Raw genomic sequence first — 1715 nt, forward strand, 5'->3', positions numbered from 1 at the left:
GCCCCTCGCTCCAACACCTCATGCCCTGCACACCCCTCCACGGCACGCGCAGCATGACCGTTCTGCAACTCCACGGAGCACGAAAACTACGCAATCATAGCCGAGCCTACCACCTCTGTCGCCCAACGCGGCACGTGCTGACCCTCAACGTGTTTGGCAAAAAGGCACACTAGCACGGAAACGAACCAACACCCGTAGGCGTGGCAAACCAAAACGCAGCCCCAGACGCGCGACATCGCTCCGGAACCGCGAGCGCAAGCGTGCTGCCGGCGAAGCCGCGGCAGGACCAGTACCGTTGCAACGCACTTCCTATGACACGACATGCAAGGCGCCTGCTTTGCTGCCATCCGTGTGTGTCTGACAACCGGTTGACAGCCTCTAGCGAAGCGGATGCAACGCTGCATAACCAGCATGCATGCAACCCCACCTTCAGCAGTCCGACGTGCTACGGCAAGGCACTCACAGCAAACAGCACCGATACGCCAGGACTTGCCCGCTCTATCCAAGCTGCCTACGAACACTCACCCAACCACCTGCCTACACCGCCTCCTTGCTGGATGCAACCAACAACGCACAGCAGCAACAGTGGCAGTCTACCCCTACCGGCATAGCGAACGGCTGCGCTCCGCTGCCGCAACGCCTCGCTCCAACACCTCGTGCCCTGCACACGACTCCACGGCACGCGCAGCATGGCCGTTCTGCAACTCCACGCAGCACGAAAACTAAGCAATCATAGCCGAGCCTACGACATCTGTCGCCCAACGCGGCACGTGCTGACCCCCAACCAGTTTGGCAAAAAGGCGCACTAGCACGGAAACGAACCAACACCCGTACGCGTGGCAAACCAAAACGCAGCCCTAGACCCGCGACATCACTCCGGAACCGCGAGCGCAATCGTGCTGCCGGCGAAGCCGCGGCAGCACCACTACTGTTGCAACGCACTCCCTATGACAACACATGCAAGGCGCCTGCTTTGCTGCCATCGTTGTGTGTCTGACAACCGGTGAACAGCCTCTAGCGAAGCAGCAGCAACGCTGCATACCCAGCATGCATGCAACCCCACCTTCAGCAGTCCGGCGTGCTACGGCAAGGCACTCATAGCAATCAGCACCGATACGCCAGGACTTTCCCGCTCTATCCAAGCTGCCTACGAACACCCACCCAACCACCTGCCTACACCGCCTCCTTGCTGGATGCAACCAACAACGCACCGCAGCAGCAACAGTGGCAGTCTACCCCTACCGGCATAGCGAACGGCTGCGCTCCGCTGCCGCAACGCCTCGCTCCAACACCTCATGCCCTGCACACCCCTCCACGACACGCGCAGCATGACCGTTCTGCAACTTCACGGAGCACGAAAACTACGCAATCATAGCCGAGCCTACCACCTCTGTCGCCCAACGCGGCACGTGCTGACCCCCAACCAGTTTGGCAAAAAGGCACACTAGCACGGAAACGAACCAACACCCGTAGGCGTGGCAAACCAAAACGCAGCCCCAGACGCGCGACATCGCTCCGGAACCGCGAGCGCAAGCGTACTGCCGGCGAAGCCGCGGCAGCACCAGTACCGTTGCAACGCACTTCCTATGACACGACATGCAAGGCGCCTGCTTTGCTGCCATCCGTGTGTGTCTGACAACCGGTTGACAGCCTCTAGCAGAGCGGATGCAACGCTGCATACCCAGCATGCATGCAACCCCACCTTCAGCAGTCCG

General features: G+C 60.8%; 1 protein-coding gene across 1 annotated transcript in view; it reads right to left on the bottom strand.

Annotated features, from left to right (window-relative positions):
- Positions 1-1511, bottom strand: part of EMH_0080610 (uncharacterized protein) — a gene marked incomplete at both ends in the record, with an annotated part of 3748 nt that extends 2237 nt beyond the window's left edge. Inside the window, 6 exons of the mRNA XM_013500280.1 lie at positions 1-25; positions 307-398; positions 604-661; positions 1043-1147; positions 1243-1300; positions 1386-1511. Of these exons, the coding sequence (XP_013355734.1) occupies positions 1-25; positions 307-398; positions 604-661; positions 1043-1147; positions 1243-1300; positions 1386-1511 (464 nt within the window). The remainder of the gene's footprint in view (positions 26-306; positions 399-603; positions 662-1042; positions 1148-1242; positions 1301-1385) is intronic.
- Positions 1512-1715: the final 204 nt, after the last annotated feature.

The sequence above is a fragment of the Eimeria mitis genome, genomic scaffold, assembly GCF_000499745.2.
Source record: "Eimeria mitis Houghton genomic scaffold, Emh_scaff5222, whole genome shotgun sequence".
NCBI classification, from domain to species: Eukaryota; Apicomplexa; class Conoidasida; order Eucoccidiorida; family Eimeriidae; genus Eimeria; species Eimeria mitis.